This window comes from Ostrinia furnacalis, unplaced genomic scaffold, assembly GCF_004193835.3.
Source record: "Ostrinia furnacalis isolate ACB-3 unplaced genomic scaffold, ASM419383v2 OfSCF1638, whole genome shotgun sequence".
NCBI lineage: Eukaryota > Metazoa > Arthropoda > Insecta > Lepidoptera > Crambidae > Ostrinia > Ostrinia furnacalis.
Genome location: NW_021131877.1, coordinates 704154 through 725229, shown reverse-complemented (window position 1 = coordinate 725229; position 21076 = coordinate 704154). Strand labels below are relative to the sequence as shown.

Sequence of the window (21076 nt, the reverse complement as noted above, 5' to 3'; positions counted from 1 at the left end):
TCTTCTTTTCGTGTCGACAACAAACCTACACAGTGTCAGCCCAAAACTCCGCCACAAGAGTGGCGTTGTCAGTAGCACTCATCAAATCCTCCTGAGTGCAATTTTTTCGACTGGAAAATGCATTGAATTGCATACCTAATTAATGCAACCCGGGTAGGGGCAGTGGGTTGTGTAGGGCTCTCCCTGCCAGAAGAACAGGACCTATACTCACTAAAAACAAAGCCCTCTGGTCTTGATAAGAAAAAAAATGAGAGTCTGTACCATACAAATAGTTACTACTTGTGCTCCTACTACCCAGTTCGGGCCGTAATTTCACGAATTCAGATCAGACGTAGTGCGAAACTCAAAGATGAATTTATTTTCTGGCCTACTTTAAATGGTATCGTGTGTCAAAATTGAAACATCGCCAGACATTACTCAAGCATCTGCAGCTGCTATGCATCTTAAATCTAGGTCATTGCATTAGTACAATACAAACAAATCACTCTACTACACCTATAATAAATCCTCGTATTCATCTCATCAACATCTCACCCTAGCTAGAATCGAATTGAACTTGTATGCAACCGTTATTCCTTTGCAGGGATTAGATTAGGTACGTAGCTATTGCCAATTGCCATATCACATGAGTATTTCTTTACTCCAACTTCTACTACGTAACTTATAGCTCTTGGCTATGTAATTGGCCAGATACCTATTTATGTTAACAACTTAACAAAGGTTTAATTCATACCGGGCCTATCCACTGTAGTCACAACCATCCTCTCGATTTTGTGTTCTTCTTTCCAATGAAAGAACATTTTCTTTATGATAGCCATGACTAGCGCTATCATGAATATGCTTAGCCCAAATAATATCGTGTACAGAGCCATTTATATTCAAATTCATCATAGTAAAAAGCATTTTGTTTGTTTTTGCACTGTGTACAAAATAAAAATTGGCATGATCACTAAAATGACAGACGCCAGTAAAGTTGACATGCAAAAGAACCCAATATTAAAAATAGTTTTATTTCAAAAAAGGTTGAATGAGTTAAAGTACAGTTTATTTTCTTCATTAAATTTCTATAGATGTAGGCTTTATAATTGTTAATGCCCTGTTCAAATTTTGAAGTATGGAACACAAAAAATATTCTGTCTGTCTCGCTCACTCTAAAAAAGTTTCATGGCGCGAAACGCATTTTGTTCTTTGCGAAATTAAATTGAAGTGTTTGTTTTGCATTATTATGTTCGTGATTTTATGAAAAAATATTTTATTTATCAAAATGAGTGATCCTTACAGTAAGTACTGGGCGCCGTATTTATTACTTTATTATAAAAATAACATTTCGTTTGTTATGTTACACTCATTTTTTTTTAAAGTTGTGTTGTTGTAAGTTTTGATTATTTATTTTGTACTATTTACATTATTGTCGAGTCAATCAATCGATATCGAGTCTATTACTCGTACTATAATTAATTTAAACAAAATAAGTTAACATAAGAAACGTCAACGTTTTATTTCTTAATTATTTTGAGTAAAAAATTACAAATGAGTAATTACAGATTTTTATTTCTTTCCAGTACGTAGTTTAACTCAAAAATATCAGCTGGCTCTAGCGCTGGCCGTGTTAAGAGAGAAACCACAAGATATATCTATAGAAAATTATATCGAAGAATTGAAAAGTAAAATAAACAATGAACCTTCGGAGGATCTAGACCTCACTTTGTGTAGTGATGACTTTGACATGCAGGAATCACCAGAAAAACTTAATAACGATGAAGAAAAACAGGTCTTGGACGAACAAACTAATAATATAGATAGTATAAATATTTTACAGGACTTCAACGTAAATATGTATGTCAGTAATAAAGAAATTACAAATGATAGTTGTCGTATAGAGCAAGATAATGAAAATATTCGTATAACAGAAATGGTACGTAGATCCTGATATTTTAATTAAAAACTTACTTACTCTGTACTCTTTTCTAATAATCTATTCAACTTAGATGTTTATGCATCGCCAATTATAGTTGCTTGGCCCAAAGGTTGGCTGAGAGAGTATGCCACAAAATATGGCATTAAGTTAAGCTTTTTAACAAGTGCAATAAGGTTTAAAATAATAATTGATCCATTTTCCATCTTAATTCCTTTTTCTTCTTTCAGAATGATATACAAATAGAATCACAAGCCAAACCACAAGAATTTGAAAATCCAACTCAAATACAAAGACGGTTAGATTCAAATTCAACTTTCTGTGAAACTCAAAATGACCACAACCACATATTTAACCCAAATGAAGTCCATACAAACAATTATAACACATTTTTCAAGCTAAATGGAGCAACTGAACCAAATGAAGCACATTTAAATGGTCCAAATGAAGTTACTTGTATTTCTGATCATACATACTATGATTCGCAAGCGACAGAACTGTATACTTTGTATGAAACCCAAAACTGTACCCATGTTAGTCAAAGTCAGAATATTGATGAAATTTTAATAAACAACAAACTACTTTTCAAAAACAATAATGCTCAACCTTTAAATACTACAAACTATGATACGGAAAGTGGTATAAGAATAAATAAAGATCCAAAAGTAATTCAATTTAGTCAAAAAACAACAGAATCAAAACGAAAAACAATAGAATATACAGCAGAAACCGTAATAAATGCAACAATAAATGAAGTAATTGAAAATACAAATGAAACTTTAATAGAAAACGAATCATTTCCTCAATACGCTCAAGATATTGACATAGAATTCACCGAAAATGCAAATGTAATTGACAATTTCAAAACAAATGAAATTGAACATGAAAATAGCGAAGAAATGAATGATGTAAATAAAAATGTCAATAATAAAACAAATGAAGCTGAATATGAAAATAACGAAGAAAATAATGATAATAATGTAAATACAGATAATGCATCGCAAATAGTGACGTTTAAAGTTGTAGAGGAATTGAATAAAGTAAAAAACTATATAAATAAGAGAATTGAACGAAGACTGAGCAACGATGGGTCTATAGATTCAGGGTATAGAAGCGACAGCCAAACGAAATGCTCTTTTAGAAGTTGTAAGTGTGAAAATCTGTATTTATCTAAGTTTAGAGGTATAGGTAACTATTGCTGGAAGTATTGAATTTTTGGTTAGATCCAGTTTATTCTGTAACCTATTATTGATACCGTTTGATAGAGCTCGTAAAGCACTTTCAGGATCAGTAACTAGTTTTTAGATACTTGTACTCGTATAGTTTAGAGTTAGAGCAGTGTTTTTCAACCTTTTTAATGACACGACCCCTTCAGTACGAAAAAATATTTTGCGACCCCCCGACCGCTTGCTTTTTTTTCATGCATACATATACATATAATACATTTTATAATGTTACAAAAATGTTTTTTTTTATGTTTTTTTATGTTTTAACCGAATTTTGTTTTATGTTATTTGCTTAATTAGATTTCTGATAAATCTGTCTTTACTGTTTTTTTACTGCGGTAGTTCCTCACTTGAAAAACACTGGTTTAGAGATAAATAAATATCCTTGGTCATTTTACATTACGCTTCTAGTCCCAAACTAAGCAAAGCTTGTACTATAAAGATAATAGAGTGAGATAATATTAATAATAAATAAATAAATTATTATAAATTAATAAATTTGCAGCACTGCAGCTCTCTGGAAACTGGATAAACCAGTCAGCCCATAGTTTGTTCGAACACATCACCCAATGCCCACTGCTGGGCACCACGCATGAGATCATTGGAGAAATTTCACAGGTATTATCTAAGCAAATTATATAAAAAATATACCTAAGGTTGACTGGTAGAAAATGTTCTACGGATATTTTTTTATTTATTTATTTATTCATTTGCAATAACATATTCGGATATTTTATTTCGGATATCCGAAAATTTCGGTTACGATTACGGATTTCTGTGCTTTAGAATGCAATTTGCAATAGTTGTCCAACACGGTTCATTCATGGCCGCACACTTTACATCGAATGAAAAGTAATAAAAAAATAAAATTGATACTAGATGGCATTATAAAGGTAAATCAGGGTGTTATGCCTTTACATAATATAATGCTATACAAAAAACAATTTAAATTGCCTATATCCGAAACTATTGAATCGGTTACGGTTACGGATATCCCTAACATCCCTGGTCATGATTTTCTCTATTTTGCAGGTATTAGGCCAACTAATAGACAAACTGCACGAAGAAGAGAGATACCCTTCATTTTTCGATGAACTGCTTGATAACATTAATTTCCTGCTGAAGGACATTCACCAAGAAAGCGGTGGGGAAGACGTGGTTTGTATTAATTATTTATATTTATTAACGTCCACCCACAAGGTGGACCGACGACCTCATAAAGGTAGCAGGAAGGCGCTGGATGCAGGTCGCTACTAACCGGGCAATATGGAAATTATTGGAGGAGACCTATGTTCAGCAGTGGACGTCCTGTGACTGAAATGACGATGATACATATTCTACATATACAGGGTGTCTCAAAAAGAGCAAAGAGAGTCCCAAGCTTGAGGAGAACCCAGTTTTGAGTCTTGTTGCTGTGTACAAATAAACAGATATTTAAAATATGGAAAAGTATACTAAAGCCCGGTCGCTGAGCACGTAGAATTTCGTCCATTGACCCCAAGCTACCGATCCTTATCGCTCGCGCGTAATTATATTGCTGTCGCGCTCGCACACTCACTGCGGGCGCCCGTCGCACAGTCGCGACAGCAATATAATTACGCGCGAGCGATAAGGATGGGTAGCTTGGGGTCATTGGACGAAATTCTACGTGCTCGGCGACCGGACTATAGAAATATTTATTGACTTTTTCCTATTTCAGTTACTACAAAAAGACGAAAAAATGCAACGATTGCTGCTACTAAACAAATCCATGCACATACAAAAGTATACTATAGAAAAAATAACTTCTTTACTAGAAAACGTATTATCACACCTTACAAATACCGAAAAACCTTATGAAATATCTAATATAAACGAAATTGAGAATTTGTCTTATATATTTCATATTTTAGAAGTAATATTACAAAGGTACATACGAGGCAAAAATGTGACAAGTCAAGAAATAACAAATTCTCAATTGGAATTAAAAAAGACTTCTATAACAGAGTTGTGGAGGCGAAAATGGAATCCAAGTTATAGAGAAGATGCTATACAAGACTTTACGCCAAAAAAGTGTGTTTTAATACATTGTAACGAGGTTCTTAACAAAATTGTCGTAAGTTGCATGGATGGGTACAGTTTAGTCGCCTTCGCTGCGTTGAACTGTTTTAATATTTTGCAATCTTAGATCGAATATAAATACATATTTTTGTATAATATAAAATGTAAGAAAATTGTATAATGTTGTTAACACCACCCAAACTCTTTGAAAATATGCAGTTTTTAATAGTAAAATCGGATTTTCCGTTTTAAAATTAATGAAGTCTATTGTTATTCCAAATCATTAGACAATTGAAATTAATAAAAAGTATGACAATTTATTGGTGGTGTCAACTACACAATTTTATTGTGTACTTATTATAATTAAAAGATCAGTTAACAAATAAATAAGTCTTTTATTTTATTCTCAAATTAATATTTAGATTTTAAATACAAGAAATTACAAAAAAATCGTTTAGTTAAGTCTAATATCACAAAACTTTTAAGTAACATTTAAAAGTAAGAATTATATTGTTTATTTCAAAACCATATAATGGATTAATGTGAAGAGTAAACCGACATTCGTCAGAATTTTCTATTATTTTTTCGATTTTAATTTGATTTCAAATCAATAATCGCTCAACTAACTTAAACACAGCTCCTTCAAGTAAAGCGAAATGTGGGTATTTCTATAAAAACTCAAAGTTTTGACAGCTCATGTAAATATCTCAATTGACTGGTATTGTCCAAAAACTTACTTATGCCCGTTTTCACCATCAATCCCTAATTTTTAAGTGACCCCTATGAAAACAAAATTCCTGTTATGTGTTACCTTAGGGGTCACTTAAAAACTAGGGATTGATGGTGAAAACGGGCATTAATGTGTTACATTATACTCAAATTTTTAACAGTAAGAAGCCAGTTGTTCTTCCTCCCACTTCTCCTTTTCACAAACTTGTCTCAGGTGACGGTTGAGTTTGTTATTGCCCTGTAAAGAAACAGAATAATAATAAATTGGGAATAAAACAATAGACGTGTTGACACCACCAATCAATTGACGTACTTTTTAAAACTGTCAAAACGTAACTCTCCCATAGATTTTGTATGGCACTACAAGCAAGTGACGTCACTATGTTGTCAGTTCAATTAAACTATTTTTTTCAATTACAATGCGGCCAAAAATCGTAATTGATTATATCATACAGATAATTTAAAATTAATTCAATTTTTAAAACCAGAATGAAGTGTCTTTTTAGAAAAGTTGTGATTTCGAATTTTTGGGGAATGGTGTCAAATGGGGATGTTGCCTGGGTCAAAAAGCAAGAGTTTTAATTAGTCCGTCAATTAACTTATCAAAAAATACTCTACACGTATTTTTCACTTTTTCAAACTAATGAAAATTTAAAGAGATAAAGCGCCCCAAAGTTCATAAGAAGAGGCCCGTGACGTCAACGCTTGCTTAAAAATGCCGCACGTTGTGACGTCGTGCGCAACTTCAACGCACCATAATTATGTAATTATTTGTTAGATTGACAAATAAAAATATACGTGTCCAATATTTTTTGATATTAAACATTACGGACTAAAAAAATTTTTTTAGGCAACTAGCCTATTGTCTCAATGGCTCAGTGGATTGAGGGTAGCTCAGTGACTTGAAGTGGATCTGTGAGAATAGAACTACGTGGGGATCAGTAACTTAGTGTGAATTTGTGAGAATGGAACTATTTGGGGATCAGTAGCTCAGTGTTTCGAAATGTCTAGTAGCTCAGTGGTTTAAAGTGATTAGGTAGCTCAGTGGTTCAGAGTGATAAGTAAGTCAGTGTTTCTGAGTTTGGTAGCTCAACGGTTCTAAGTGTCTATCTAGTGTCTCAGTAGCTCAGAGTCTAGTGGCTCAATGAGTGTAGTAGCTCAGTGTCTAGTGTCTCAATGAGTGTAGTAGCTCAGTGTCTAGTGTCTCAGTATCTCGGAGTGTCTAGTAACTCAGTAGTTCTAAGTGTCAGTACTGTCTAGTGTCTCGGTGTTAGCTAGTGTCTAGTGTCACAGTGTTTAGTGACTTGGTAGCTTAGTATCACAGTGTTAATGTCTCAGTAGCTTAGTGTCTAGTATCTCACTGCCTCTGTGAGTGTCTAAAGCCTGGCCCGCAGTGAGTGTACGAGCGCGACAGCAACATAATTACGCGCGAGCGATAAGGATGGGTAGCTTGGGGTCATTGGACAAAATTCTACGTGCTCGCAGACCAGACTATAGTAGCTTAGTGGTTCGATGTCTAGTATCTCTCCTGACGTTAGCTCACCTGGAAACTAGCGCCGCATCTATGACACACGGCGCGCGCTACATTAGTCGTGCTAACTAGATGCGCGCGCGCGTGCCTATTGCACGACTTGCGCGTGGGGTATGCAGCAGGACAGCGGGGACAGACGGCTTAGTAGCTTAGTATCTAGTATCTCAGTACCTCTGTGAGAGTCTAGTACCTCAGTAGCTGAGTCTATTAGCTCAGTCGCTCAGTGTCTAGTGTCTCAGTAGCTCAGTGGTCCCGTGTCAAGTGTCTCAGTAGCTCAGTGACCCCATGTCTAGTGTCTTAGTAGCTCAGTGTCTAGTGTCTTAGAGTTAGCAAGTGTCAGTAGCTCAGTGTCCCTGGGTCTAGTGTCTAGTAGCTCAGTGTCTAGTGTCTTAGTAGCTCAGTGCCCCATGTCCAGTGTCTCAGGTAGCTCACCTGGAAACTAGCGCCGCATCGATGACACACGGCGCGCGCTACATTAGCCCCACTATTCAGGTGCGCGCGCGCGTGCCTATTGCACGACTTGCGCGTGGGGTATGAAGCAGGGCAGCGCGGACAGGCGTGCGCGCGCGCGACGTGCAACGCGGCGTGCGAGGCCAACGAGCGCGCGCTCGGGCACGACCGGCCGCACGTCGGGCAGTCGAAGCTGGAAGTATTATAAATATAAATAAATAATATTTTATTTGACAAAAAGAGTGACATCACATTTACATAAATTACAAAAAGAAAAACATTGTGCCCTGCTGTCAAATAGGGGCCCGCTCAGCATTAATCAGCATGCCTCGACACCGATTTTTAGGTTGCCAGACCTTTGACATTATAAAAACACCCTGTAGTGCCGCTCCCTCAGACACTCAATTAAGCACTAAATTTAATTTTATAGTGCCTATGAGTATTAGACTCGTCTCTACGGGAGCCTGGGAGGCTTCTTTAGCTAAAGCTGAAGCGTGAGTGACTAACTTTGCCTGCGGATTCGTACGCGTGAAAATAGAATAATATTACCCGTTTTTGCAATATTTTTTTAACTGCTCTATTGGCTGTAGGGTGATGTTATACAGCCTAAAAGCCTTCCTCGATAAATAAGCTATCCAAAATAAAAAACATTTTTTCAAATCGGACCAGTAACTAATTCCTGAGATTAGCGCGTTCAAGCATACAAATAAATTCTTCAGCTTTATAATATTAGTAAGTATAACAAACACTTACCTCTGCGTCGGCTGCGGCGGCCTGTGAGGCTTCTTGACTTGAGGCTGCGACGTATGGCGCCTCTTCTTGTGCTGACGCGCTGTGTATGGACTGCCGAAGGTGGCGGGACACTCGTCGCATTGGAACTTACGTTGTATGTGCTTTCTGAGGAACAATAAATAAGTTTTTTTAATTTTTTTATTATGAGTTCTGCAACTTGGCAATCTGTGTTAACACAATAAGCCATTCAGATGAGATTTAGATCTTGTCTTGACAGCTGAGGGAATTCCTATGAATCCCTTTCATCTGGTATCACCAAATCTCACAAGTGTATGGACACTATGCCATTTCAATCTGGAGTATAGTTCCAAAATACTGAACTGTGATATCCATGACATTGACAGTGGGGCGCCACCGTCAATACCGGATCGCTAGTTCCGATTTTTGCCATGTTGGAAACCATATAGTTGAACGATGGTAGCGCCCCCCTGTCATTGAGTTTGGTGGGACAGTTCAGCGTGGGTCATCTATAATCTAATAAATGAATCACAGTTTTTTTTAATAACTTGACAGAAAGAAAAAGTATTTCTAAGATGCAATACATCCTAACAAAATAAAACTAAACAACAGGGAACAAACACAAAAATGGGCTCTGCTCAGTATGTCGTTTAAGGATGATGATTTAAATGACTCACTGAGCTACCTAGTCAATAATCTGAGCTATTTAGAGTAGCTCAGATGCAAAGTAGTCGCCCGGCAAGCGAAGGGTTCGATTCCCAAACTAAATAGTGTGGTATATTCGAAATATTATCGGAAATCTTTGAATGCAGTTCTTTCTTAAAAAACAATAAAGGAATGTTTTCTTTGAGTAAAATTTTATGTCTAATGTATTAAGAGTACTTTCCCTCCAGGTGGCATTACAAAATTTCACCTGTATAATCGACTAGCGGCCGCGACTTCGTACGCGTGGATCCCGTTTTACCCCCTTCATCTATCTTACGCGGTTTAGATTTTTTCATACAAATGTTTTTTTCCGCTAACTCCCGTTCCCGTGTGAATTTTGCAATATCCTGTTGTAACTAAGCTTTAAGTTTACTAAGATACCTGCATGCCAAATTTCTGCAGATTTTTCATACAAAAGGATTTTCCTGCTAATTCCCGTTCCCGTGGGAATTCTTAAGTATACTATAACCTGCCCAGAAGTATGAAGAATAATTGTACCAAATTTAGTTAAAATCCGTCGAGTAGTTTTTGTTTCTATAAGGAACATACAGACGGACAGACAGACAGACAAAAATTTCACTGATTGCATTTTTGGCATCAGTATCGATCACTAATCACCCCCTGATAGTTATTTTGAAAATATATTTCATGTACAGAATTGACCTCTCTACAGATTTATTATAAGTATAGATAGATAGATATAGATAAGAAGAAGAAAATAGTGAACTTCAATGTGTGTGTGCCTCAAGTTTCTTTGAGCGAGCTATACTCACATCATATGCGTCCTCACTGCGGCTTGGTCGTTGTATCTCTCCCCGCAGACCGTGCAAGCGTACGACCGACCCGAACTCTTGGACCGGTGGAAACGCTTTAAGTGCTGCTGGAGAGCGTTTGGACCGCTGGAAGACACAAATACTTTATTATTCAGACGAAGACATATCAAGCCGAAGGCATGGTACTCACCTGCCATGTAGCACGTAACGTAGCATGTAACGTAACCAACCTTCAAGTGAGTACGGCTCGTCCACGGTCATCGCGTATCTGGCTGCGAGCTCCTGAATCCTACTGCGAGCCGCCTTTGTGCTAGCGGGCTAGCGTATGTACTCATTTGATACAGTATCTGATACATTACATGATACACGGCTAGATGAGTAGGTACCCTGCTGAACATTTGTTGTAATTAAGTGTTACTTGTAACAAAGATACAATTCTTAAGACGAGGCCGCGAGGTTTTAACCGACATGGGCCCCGATTGCGCTAAAAATGTTCAACTGCAACGCAACTGGACGACAAACAAACATCAGCTATTTTAATCGTTATTAAAATTTCTTAGCGAATACAGTCGGTTCTCTCTCTGTTTATTTAAAATCAGCTATTTTGACAAATCCATATCACGGATGTGTCGTTTTGACAGCTACTTAATTCAAACGAAGCTGTAACGTAAACGTAACGCCCCCTCGTAACTGCTGCTGGCATAGTAAATTTTTTGACTAAGTGGGCCTTATAACAAAAAAGTTAAACCTGGGATGAACACTGGTTTAAAATGCATTTCCATATTAAATGTCAAGTTCCTAGAGTTCAAATAGTTGAACTTTTTGTAATAAGGTGGAATGTTTATTACATATAGTTATACAGGGTGTTTCTTGTAAGGTGTCAAGCCGAAGGCAGGTGATAGGTGAGGACTAGACCTATCGATTTCACCCCCATGTATGTTCTACGATTTTTCGTAGTTTAGAAGTTATCGTTAATTTTGTGATTTTTTCCAATTTCAGGACCTAGTGGCTTAATTATTTTTTTTATCTTTTTTTTGGGTTGACTTTTCTCAGATTTCTTTTTTTTGACAGATTGCCTATTAAGTGCAGATATTTGAAAAAAATAATCACCTTCCTATCTTTGATGCAAGATACAAAATTTTTGCTAGAAACATAAAAAATATGCTTTTAGCAGAACATTCTAAAATTTTCAATTGAAATGTATGAAAAAAAAAAAGAATTTCCATAGGTCCAAAATAATTTTAAAAACTGGGCAGTTTTCTAAACTTTCATAATAACACAAAAAAACATGTACTTAATAGGCCATTATTTTCTGTAATCGCTCCACTAAAGTGGAAAGTCGGAGATTCCGTTACATGTTTTTGACTTTCTTAGGACTAAGTAATATTTGCAATGCCCTAAGTTAACGTTATGTAGAACACATTTAGAGACAGTAACTGAAAAGATTTTTTTATCCACAACGTGGAAGCTCTTGCTCTTCATGTGATATACAAAAGGGAATATGAAAATTTTGATGATAAACCACATTAGAATGCACAGTGTTTTATTTTGGCTTAGAAGCGGACATCCCTGTTTTATTAATTCAATCGTTAGATATTACTATTATGTATATGTCACCGGAAAATAACAAGACTCGTAAGTTGATCAATTTTCTAGGTAGTTGATCAACTCTCGGAAAATAATAAACGGCATTTGAAATGTACTATTAAACGTATGTATTTTAGTAAGTTGATTAATTTACGGCGTCTTGCCGTTAAATCATCCGACAAAGGCAAGGTGTACGTTGATTGGTTAAAAGACTCACGTGCTTTTATACCGCTCCCCGCCACCCGGCCGCCGCCATTACCGGTTTAAACGTAAACAAATCTTTCTATTTTCTTTATTTACAGTAGTAAAATTAGCAATTGTTGTTTTGTGTGGTAATAATTCTCATTATAACGCGTCATTTTATTTATGATGAGTGAAATGGAGTCTGTAGTGGTAGAAATAAACAAACTTACTTATTATTAATATAACTTACAATAATAAAACTTTGAGCTCCAATATATTTTTTTAAACATTTTTCATTTATTTATCTATATAGCATAGACGAACTTTAATATCCCTATCTCTAAAATGTAAATATTAAAACAACATAATCTAAGTGTCTGTCGACCAATCAGAGAAAAGTGTATTAAGTGACGGATAATAGTGTACCGTCAAATAGTACACTGGGCAACGATTGGCCCATTTGTGGATGATTTTACTTGTAGCAATATAGTTAATTATTAAATTACGGCTAGGTACCGTAAGTTGACCAATTAGCTAAAATTCGATGCGTTAAATAGTACATTTCAACTGCCGTTTCTTATTTTCCGAGAGTTGATCAACTTCCTAGAAAATTGATCAACTTACGAGTCTTGTTATTTTCCGGTGACANAATTGCATCTAGTTTAGGTTCGTTAGATTTGTCTTTTCAAGCACTTTGGTGCTAGATGATGTCCAGGATCCTGATGATGAAGTCAAGAGGTGGCCGGGAGCTGGTCATAGGAACTCCTTAACGAAATAGTGGAAGTTTATCGAGTTTGGGTTCGTTGGATTTGTCTTCTCGGGCACTTGGGCCATGAGATTGAGAAACAACTAAAAAGTTTAAAATAAAGTTGTAATCGCGCATGGAATTTATTCCTCTTTTTTTCTGTTTGCGCTACAAACTTTCGAAATTATTTGAACCTTGCATAAAATTATTTTTATCGTTAAATTCTGTCGTAAAATTTCGCATTAATGCTTGTTTTTATAAAAGTTTTTTTTTATTATAACTTTATTTTACACTTTTTAGTTGTTTCTCAATCTCATGGTCCAAGTGCCCGAGAAGACAAATCCAACGAACCCAAACTCGATAGTCATCCGCCATTTCGATTAGGAGTTCCTTTGGCCAGCTCCTGGCCACCTCTTGACTTCATCATCAGGACCCTGGACATCATCTAGCACTAAAGTGCTCGAAAAGATATCCAACGAACCCAAACTAGATGCGATTCCGCCGTTTCGTTTAGAAGTTCCTATGGCCACCTCCAGACTCCATCCAGCTCAATGATACCATAATATTGCAATGTCATCGTACTTACATAAGTATACCAAATTTCAGCTCAATTGGTTGAGGAAAACTGGTTTTAAATTTAATTGCAAGATGTATCCCATACTAACTAACAAGCGAAGTGCTTGTAAAAATGGTACGCATATCTTTTTTGCGACTAGTTTTCTTGAGAGTATTATACCATTTTGGAATCTTGGATAGTTGCGTCAACTTTATAAAAAACTTGCCGCAGTAGTGTTCATACTGTTTTTTTACAAAACGACGAGTCAAAGTGGAGTGAAAGTAAAAATCGTTCAAAATTTTAAGAAAATATCATATTTTGATTAACTTTTGTGTAAAAACTGCAAGGATTCTGAGGGTTTTAAGAATTGGGGTGGACAGCAGCACTACTTAAGTTGCCGATACAAACAAAAAAACAGAAGTATTTGAAAAATTGTAGTCGTGGTAATGTAAAATATCATAAGGGGTGTCAATTTTCGACGAATTTCATAATTTATTGTGTAACTTAAAAAATAATTGAGATAGATTTTTTTTCTTATTTTTCCTAAAGTAGTCATGACTATGTCCATCCTGCGGCGCCGGCTTATCCTTGAATTTTGGGACACGTTGTATATGTTGCAGTCAAAACTCATAATCGATCAAAACCACTTTTGACTGCAAATTTCAGTTAATAGTGGTTTTGACTGATGGCCTTAGTCAATATTACTTTTGACAAATTTTTCTAGTCGTATCATCGAACTTCCACGGGATAGGCAAGTAATATTTTCAGGTATTATACAGTGTGAGTCACGTTAAAGTGTACATATGAAAATAGATAAAACTAGACCTATTTTTATCGACAAAAATGAGGTCAAAAAATTTTTGCGATTTTTTTTTAATTTTTTATAGATTTTTTTTTCTTCCAATTACTTATTGTAAAGAAAACGTAATAACTTTTAAACTAAGCGGTATATCCTGATAAAATAAAAACAGTAATAATGCTAAATAACAGGCGATACTATAAAAATACATAAAATACACAAAAATGCCAACAAATAATAAAAAATGATACTTTTTGAAAAAAATCTGCTTTTAAATTCGTGTTTTTTTTGGTTATTTGGTAAATTTGTCCAAAAAATGACCCTATAACCGGTGGTTTTTATTACTTTATATTATTCTCTATCGTATTACCTTCGTAAAACCAAAAATCGCATGTCCCTATCCCTATCACAACGTTTGCAATGATCGTTTGAACTAAGCCTCTCCGGGCGCGCCATTCAAAGCTTCGTTAACAACGAAACTGAAAATGGCTCAAGATTTGTAATTTTGATAAAGACAAGTTAGATTTCAAATAAAAACAAAAGATTTCGAAGTAAAATAAGCATTTTAGTTAAAATTAAAATTGTCTCTACTTGTAGCGGAGAATAATGTTGTGGCAGGCCTTTGTTCAAACGATCATAGCACATGTTGTGATAGGGATAGAGACATGCAATTTTTGGTTTTACAAAGATAATACGATAGAAAATAATACAAAGTAATAAAAACCACCTGTTATAGGGGCATTTTTTGGAGAAATTTATCAAATAACCAAAAAAACACGAATTTTAAAGCAGATTTTTTTCAAAAAGTATCATTTTTTATTATTTGTTGGCATTTTTTGTGTATTTTATGTATTTTTTTAGTAGCGCCTGTTATTTAGCATTATTACTGTTTTTTTTTTATCAGGATATACCGTTTAGTTTAAGAGTTATTACGTTTTCTTTACAATAAGTAATTGGAAGAAAAAAAAATCTATAAAAAATTTAAAAAAAATCTCAAAAAAATTTTGACCTCTTTTTTGTCGATAAAAATAGGTCTAGTTTCATCTATTTTCATATGTACACTTTAATGTGACTCACACTGTAAAAAAAAGAAATCTGAGAAAAGTCAACCCAAAAAAAAGATAAAAAAAAAAAATAAGCCACTAGGTCATGAAATTTGAAAAAATCACAAAATTAACGATAACTTCTAAACTACGAAAAAACGTAGAACATACATGGGGGTGAAATCGATAGGTCTAGTCCTCACCTATCACCTGCCTTCGGCTTGACACCTTACAAGAAACACCCTGTAGAGAGATGCCAACTAATGCGCTGAGTTAGAAACTGTGTCGCATTAGAAATTCACACACACAAAGTAATCAAAATATTATGTGCTCATTATCCACTGCGGTATCAGTACTGAACGTTCGAATAATCTTTAGTACTACGCAAGCAATGTAATCTGTTTACATTATGACGTCGCTGTTGTCATCATTGCATTCACGAGCAATGTGTTCTGTTTTTGGGCATATTGCTGCGACACCGGCCACGCCCCCTTGTCACATCTCCCTTTAGTTTCTGTGATCTGTGGTTTATTACTTTTGGTCTTCTGAATATCTTCGTTAGAACTCGTTCGTTTCAGCCAAATGACGTCCACTGCTGGACAAAGGCCTCCCCCAAGGTTTTCCACAATGCACGGTCCTGCGCTGCCCGCATCCAGGCTCTTCCCGCGACATTTACCAGATCGTCGGTCCACCTAGTAGGAGGCCCCACCCACTGCCACTTGATTTTAGCAATTCTGCGAGCTATGTCGGTCGTTAGAACTTAGAACTCACTTGAACACTTTTCCGCAGAGATGGCAAGCCACGCCTTCTGAAGGCAGTTGGAGACATTCGCGGGTGTGGCTCGCTCGGTGCCTCGGCCTCACCACCACACCTAAACACAGGCATTTATTCACAAATTGAATTAATTTTAACAAAAAATTAAAACCGACTCCAAAAAACCTGCACTAAAAATTAAAATAATCACATTATTTATTTACTAGCTTTCCGCCGGCGGCTTCGCCCGCGTGGAATTTTGTCTGTCACAGAAAAACTTTATCGCGCGCGTCCCTGTTTCAAAAACCGGGATAAAAACTATCCTATGTCCTTTCCCGGGACTGACTGAAACTATCTCTATGCCAAATTTCATCAAAATCGGTTCCGTGGTTTAGGCGTGAAAGCAAGACAGAGACAGACAAGAGAGAGACTTTCGCATTTATAATATTAGTATAGATGTAGATAGTACCACACAGAATAATAATAAGTACTACGTACAGAAGTTTTACTTCGCGAAGGTATTTAAAAAAATGTATGCTCAATGTCATTAACAATATAGTGTAATTTAGCTTGTCTCAAGAGTCAAGCACCATTTTGTTGACAAACGTCAGTGATCGGCACTGCGCCGAAGCTATAGGGCGGACTTCGGTGAAATGATGTGACGTGAGGTGCCAAACTGCCGGAAATGGCGGAGGAAATACATGATTTAGCATGAATTATCATGAATAATATTAACTACTTATTTACCTCTAAGTGTCTTGAGGCAACTTAAAAAAGTACATTCTGTGTTTTATTATTATTTTGGCAGTTAAATACTGCACAGTATTTAGTACACAATTTTCTTTATTTTCTTCCATCATAAGGTACACAAGAATACGCGTGCGTGAGTCAATGTTCGCTCGTATGTGAGGCCTTGTCGAATAGTATTCTGTAGGTGGGCCATCGCGCGTGTTTTGTTTTCGATGTAAACTCGCGGAGATGAACAGGCCTGGTAGTACGAACCGCAATTGGTACATTTGTGTCTCTCAGCGTGTAGCGACGTGTGCGCTCGCAAGACGGCGGGCGACGCGAAACGCAGCGTACAAATGTTGCAACGATGCTCACCGTTTGACTGAAATGGCGACGAATACACGGTGTTCTTATAGTTAATCAAACGAAAATGGTTTATTCTAAAGCCTGGTCCGTGAGCACGGTCGCGACAGCAATATAATTACGCGCGAGCGACAAGGATGGGTAGCTTGGGGTTATTGGACAAAATACTACGTGCTCACGGACCAGGCTTTACAACTACCAATATCAAATTCTCAAAAGTTTAATTTACCAGTTAGGCTCGGCTTCCACTAAGGCAAAGCAGAGCGGATTAGATATGTATGGAAAAAAGATCCATAATAAAAAAATATGGTAGAATATTGAGTTTAAATGTGCGTGACGTAACGACTTTGTAGATTTTTTACTTAGAAGTGACGTCACGTTACATTTCAAGTCAGTATCATTGTAATTATTTCATTTAAAAAAAGAAGAAAAAATGTGCCCAATATTTTTATTAACTGTCTGACGGACTAAATAACATTTTTAGTATGTTAAATATTACTTATACATACTTTTCTTTTTGTTTATTATTATTTGTGGAATTCAAATACATACCTCTTCATGCCTCATCATGTGAGCCTGATACGTATCCTTAAAAAGGAACCCTAAAGCACAATTGTAACACTTAAACTCAGCTTCTATATACTTCTTTTCTTTTCTACTTCTTTCCAATTCTGTTTTCTGTTCTGTAACACTAAGCTTAAACTTCACATACGGTTCTTTTTCTTTTTTGGACTTGCCTTTTTTCTTTACATGTTTTTTTGTTTTTGTTTCCTTTATTTCTGTTTCTTCATCACTTATTTCTTCAAGCTTGATTGTTGGTTGCTCGTATTCATCTCTTTCACAGTTCTCTTTCTGTTCTTCTTTTATATTATGACTTTGTTCATCATTTCCATCGTCATCTTCAAAAGAATGGCTTTCTTCATAATCATTGTTTGTCTCATCTTCAGTAAACTCATCGGTGAAATTTTGAGAGAACTCTGGTGTTTTATTATTCGGTAATGCTTGTTCATAGTTTGGTTTATCTAAAAACTCTTCAAACTCCCTCCTGTCTTCCTCCAATTTGACGTAATCGTTTGGGTACGGAGGGTATTCCTCGTTGATATCGCTTGTGTCGTCGAAGTACTTGAAATGGTAGTATTTTGAGTTGATATTTCGGTTTTTGTAATGTTCACAGTCTTCAAAGCATACTGTGTGGATTTCCAAGTCATTTCGTTGGAGGTTTAGTGTTCCTTTTTCGCTGAAAATGGTAAAGTTTGTATTTAATATTTGTGACATAAAAGTCACAACATAAGAGTGGAAAAAAACCCAATAATTTAAGTGAAATTAGGGGCCACTTTCATGATCTCTGCTCCAAGTAAAGTTCTAAGTAGTTACTTCTTGATTAACATTATTTAGCAAGTAAAAGCAGGTTTGTTCATCTCCGCGAGTTTACATCGAAAACAAAACACGCACATGGCCCACCTACAGGATACTATTCGACAAGGCCTCACATACGAGCGAACATTGACTCACGCACGCGTATTCTTGTGTATGATGGAAGAAAATCAAAATCAAAATCAAATCAAATCAAAATCAAAAATTATTTATTCAGTTTAGACCACAAGTGGCACAAGAAATGTCAATAGAAAATAATAAAAAAAGAAAAGGTAGCCCTTATGGGGCACTTTACATGTCTCCTTATCTTTTAAATAAAGAAAATGGTGTACTAAATACTGTGCAGTATTTAACTGCCTAAATAATAATAAAAACACAGAATGTACTTTTTTAAGTTGCTTCAAGACACTGAGAGGTAAATAAGTAGTTAATATTATTCATGATAATTCATGCTAAATCATGTACCTCACGTCACATCATTTTACCGAAGTCAGCCCTATAGCTTCGGCGCCGTGCCAATCACTGACGTTTGTCAACAAAATGGTGCTTGACTATTGAGACAGGCTAAATTACACCATATTGTTAATGACATTGAGCATACCATTTTTTTAAATACCTTCGCGAAGTAAAACTTCTGTACGTAGTACTTATTATTATTCTGTGGTAAAAGTAAGAAGTATTTTAGCATAAAGTCAGTGTTATGGTTTCCTTGATGGTGAATGAGGCTTTGTATAGTTGGTATCCTTTGATCACCTTTGGATAAGAAATCTACTTTGATAATTTAACCTAGGTGATCTTATGCATGGGTGATCAAAGGGCACCAAAGTGTCACCTGGAGTCCACTTTGACCACCTGGGTGATCAAATCCAGGTGATCAAGGTGGAATAGATTGAATATTCATAATAAAACATAACAATTATAGACAAATTAATATAAAATAAACTTGTTGCTTACCTGAACAACACAGGGTACTCTAAACTTCGTTTCAAACATACAGATCTGAAGAGCCACAGTCTATTTAAGACGTGACAGCAAATGTGGCACATATGGGAATCTGGGCATAGCTGAAACACAGATTTATTTACAAAAAAGTATACATATTATAAATATGTTTTATATCATTTGTCTAATACACATAGTACAAGTTTTGCCAAGTTTAAGACTAGAGGCGCAGTGTGAAATAGCCAAGGATATTTATTTAAGGACTCGGTGGACCGACGATCTGGTGAAAGTCGCTGGAAGCACTGGATGTGGACAGCCCAGGACCATAGTTGTAGAAATCAGAGGTCAGAGACCTTTGTCTAGTAGTGGGCAGAATACGGTTGAACAAATGATGAATTTGTAGGTTTTATAGCGTATTTTATTTTATAACATTGATCTTTTCTTAGTTCTTATAGTATTAATTTAGTAAAACGAAAGCAATGTACGTACATTCATTCCAACGACTTCTCTGTATTTTTCACGCACATCTTCATTGGTATCATCATTCACTGTACTGTGGCATATAAAACAGAGAAAAGACGACATGTTGGGATTAAATAAACGCTGGAAATTATGCAGGAAATTGCAAAAATACTGAACTGGATATCTTGTAAACAAATGATACGTCAAAGTCAAACGTCAAATGAGGATCATTTCGATTTTTAGCTGTGAATGCAGATTTATAGGGCTAAGAAATGCTTAATACACAGTCCAAAAATTTTTGTTCTACGACAAAAATTGACGAAGTTATGGCCAAATTACTAAAAAAGTTCACTGACCGCCCGGCGCGGGGACGATGACGTCATTATATCCGATCCGAACACTGCCGGCGTACTGCGTGGATAGAAAATATTTTTTTCTAGCCAAACTATCAGTTTTAGAGAAAAACTTGTAATGACATTTATTCATCAGAATAAAGTAAGCTATCGATAGGTAATTTTTTTCCATCCCAATAGTACGCCGGCTGCGCTCGATTCGGATATAATGACGTCACGCGGCCCTGCGTACGTTGACTTTTAGCGGCAAAAACGGCCTATGTTTATTACTTAATATCTTCGTAAGTAATGGTCCGATTTGGAAAATTCAAAAAGATATATCTTTCTTATGTCTTAAAGATTAACATAGATACTAGTTTTATTGAATTTTCTACAACAGTACTGATCCTCATTTATAAAAAGTACTTTGTGGTCAAATTGGACTACAAAAATGTAAAATGGAACGCGAATATACGCGAACGAATTAATTTTATAAATTAATTTTCTTTGAATTTGATGTTCAAAATAATACTTTAAATTAAAGATAAAATAATTGTGAATACAATTTAATCTAATAACATAAAAATATTTTATATAGATGCTGAACCATTATAGTATCGTATCTTTGCAAATATGTTATGAAAAAAGAAAACATTCAATTGGGCTTATTGAAATATCAATTGAAATCCCAGCGTTTATTATCATTATTCGATTTAAAGAAAAGAATAAAAATATGTTATTAGATTTTGTTGCTTTGCTAGTGAAGGAAATAAATTTATTTGAAAACTGTTTCCTGCTCCTGCCCCTCTAGGTAACTTATTACAATTTTTTACATTATGTAAGTATTTATGTAGGTAGACTCCGCGAAGCGAGGGATTTTTTCGGAGCGATCAAAAAGTGCCACTTGTTGTTGTTTGGGCCCACTTGTGTGGGGCTGATTGATATTCAAAATTATTTGCACATTTTAGATTCATGAATAATCGTGGAAGAAAGCTAACATTGCCTGTGTAGTGGATCTGTATTTGTTCCGGGACTGTTGTTGTATTTTAATATGATGTTGTATAATTGCAAAATAAATAAATAATAAAT

General features: G+C 35.6%; 2 protein-coding genes across 2 annotated transcripts; one reads left to right on the top strand and one right to left on the bottom strand.

Moving 5' to 3' along the window:
- The first annotated feature begins 1264 nt into the window (after positions 1 to 1264).
- On the top strand, positions 1265 to 5337 carry LOC114353272 (uncharacterized). Its single transcript, XM_028305191.1, has 6 exons — positions 1265 to 1280; positions 1563 to 1802; positions 2906 to 3061; positions 3647 to 3759; positions 4174 to 4299; positions 4841 to 5337. The coding sequence occupies exons 1-6, from the start codon at positions 1265 to 1267 to the stop codon at positions 5306 to 5308; spliced, it is 1119 nt and encodes a 372-aa protein (XP_028160992.1). The 3' UTR covers positions 5309 to 5337.
- Positions 5338 to 5636: 299 nt separating this feature from the next.
- On the bottom strand, positions 5637 to 19817 carry LOC114353274 (zinc finger protein 425). The gene is made up of 9 exons (XM_028305193.1): positions 19683 to 19817; positions 19206 to 19315; positions 17430 to 18114; positions 16788 to 16896; positions 15804 to 15903; positions 10120 to 10245; positions 8645 to 8788; positions 7874 to 8084; positions 5637 to 6148 (listed from the first exon to the last, which is right to left on the bottom strand). Exons 1-9 carry the CDS (start codon positions 19776 to 19778, stop codon positions 6065 to 6067), a joined length of 1665 nt encoding a protein of 554 aa, XP_028160994.1. The 5' UTR covers positions 19779 to 19817; the 3' UTR covers positions 5637 to 6064.
- Positions 19818 to 21076: the final 1259 nt, after the last annotated feature.